The sequence below is a fragment of the Saprolegnia parasitica genome (genome assembly GCF_000151545.1).
Source record: "Saprolegnia parasitica CBS 223.65 unplaced genomic scaffold supercont2.128, whole genome shotgun sequence".
NCBI classification, from domain to species: domain Eukaryota; phylum Oomycota; class Saprolegniomycetes; order Saprolegniales; family Saprolegniaceae; genus Saprolegnia; species Saprolegnia parasitica.
The window spans coordinates 74,852-76,045 of NW_012156522.1; the positions used below are offsets into that span (position 1 = coordinate 74,852).

Sequence of the window (1,194 nt, forward strand, 5' to 3'; positions counted from 1 at the left end):
CCGGCACGAAACATAGACGCCGTCACGGGACGAGATTTCGCGCTGCGACGCGACCGAGAGCGGCGGGACTTGGAGGAGGAGGCCTTGCCAAAATACGATGCGATCGACTTCCCAGCTCTCGAGGTGCACCGTCTTGAGTGTCACGTCCATGCGCGTGCCCTGGCGCACGATCGTGGCTCGCACCGACTCCTTCTGGGTTGCGATCTACGATCTTGTCAGTAACGCGTCGTACGAGTACGCTCGTTGGACCTCGACTTCGCGGAACGACGTGACGACGCGGTCATCGATCGCGACAAGCACATCACCATTGCGCAATACGGCCGAGGCGTCGGTGCCGCCCCAGCGCCGGCCCACCGATAAGATCGTGCGGCGCGCGGGCGCGTGTGCCTCGAGTGCTTTCGCCGTCGCTTCGTCCATGCCGAGTTCGCGGCCTTTGGCGAGGCTAATGTGCTCGAAATCCACGCCGAGGTCAAAGAGCTTGGGCGACGCTTCGCCGTGCAAGAGCGGCTCGACGCTGTCGAGGATGATGTCCATGGGAATGCCCCGCGTGAACTGCGACTCGACTTTGGTCGGCCCGCGCTGCTGCTGAAACGAAAACGACGCCCAGAACGCGGCGACGGCGCCCGACGGCGTGCACACCGCGCCGCCTTCCGTGTTGACAACGTCTTGGAGCGCGACCATCTCGAGGTTGTGCTCTTGGTACCGTGGCGGGTTGGGCATCGGCAATGCAATCCACTTGACACTCGAGACAAGGGTCTCGCGCGACACAAGCTCCGACCACGAGCTCCGGCCAATCTACACAGTGCGTGTGTGTATCAACGTTTCAACGATTCAATCGATCAGAAGAATGCACAACGTACGCCGCTCATGAGCCCGACGAGCCAGACCGGGTCGGACGGCTGCAGCGGCGTGCGCGAGACCGTCGCCGACTGCACGGGCGTGTCTCCAATGAGGCTCGGGTTGTACTGGACGATCGCGAAGTTGTGCACCGGATGCACGAAGCGGACCTTGCCGGGGACGACGAGCGTGTTGGCGAACGTCACCATGACATCGCCGAGGCGGTCCGAGACCGTGTTGCGGTCGACGACGACAAGGCCTTTCTCCGCACTCAGCACGAGACCCTACGAGTATCGTTCCGTTGTATTGACGATGCAAGCGTCAAATGGCATCCACGTACGGTGCCGCGGTAGTTGG

At 62.6% G+C, this 1,194-nt stretch overlaps 1 protein-coding gene across 1 annotated transcript in view; it reads right to left on the minus strand.

Annotated features, from left to right (window-relative positions):
* The window catches only part of SPRG_21422 (hypothetical protein), a gene marked incomplete at both ends in the record, with an annotated part of 2,755 nt that overhangs the window by 402 nt on the left and 1,159 nt on the right, over positions 1-1,194 (minus strand). The window contains 3 exons of the mRNA XM_012353608.1: positions 8-204; positions 250-795; positions 861-1,107. Coding sequence (XP_012208998.1) covers positions 8-204; positions 250-795; positions 861-1,107 — 990 coding nt within the window. The remainder of the gene's footprint in view (positions 1-7; positions 205-249; positions 796-860; positions 1,108-1,194) is intronic.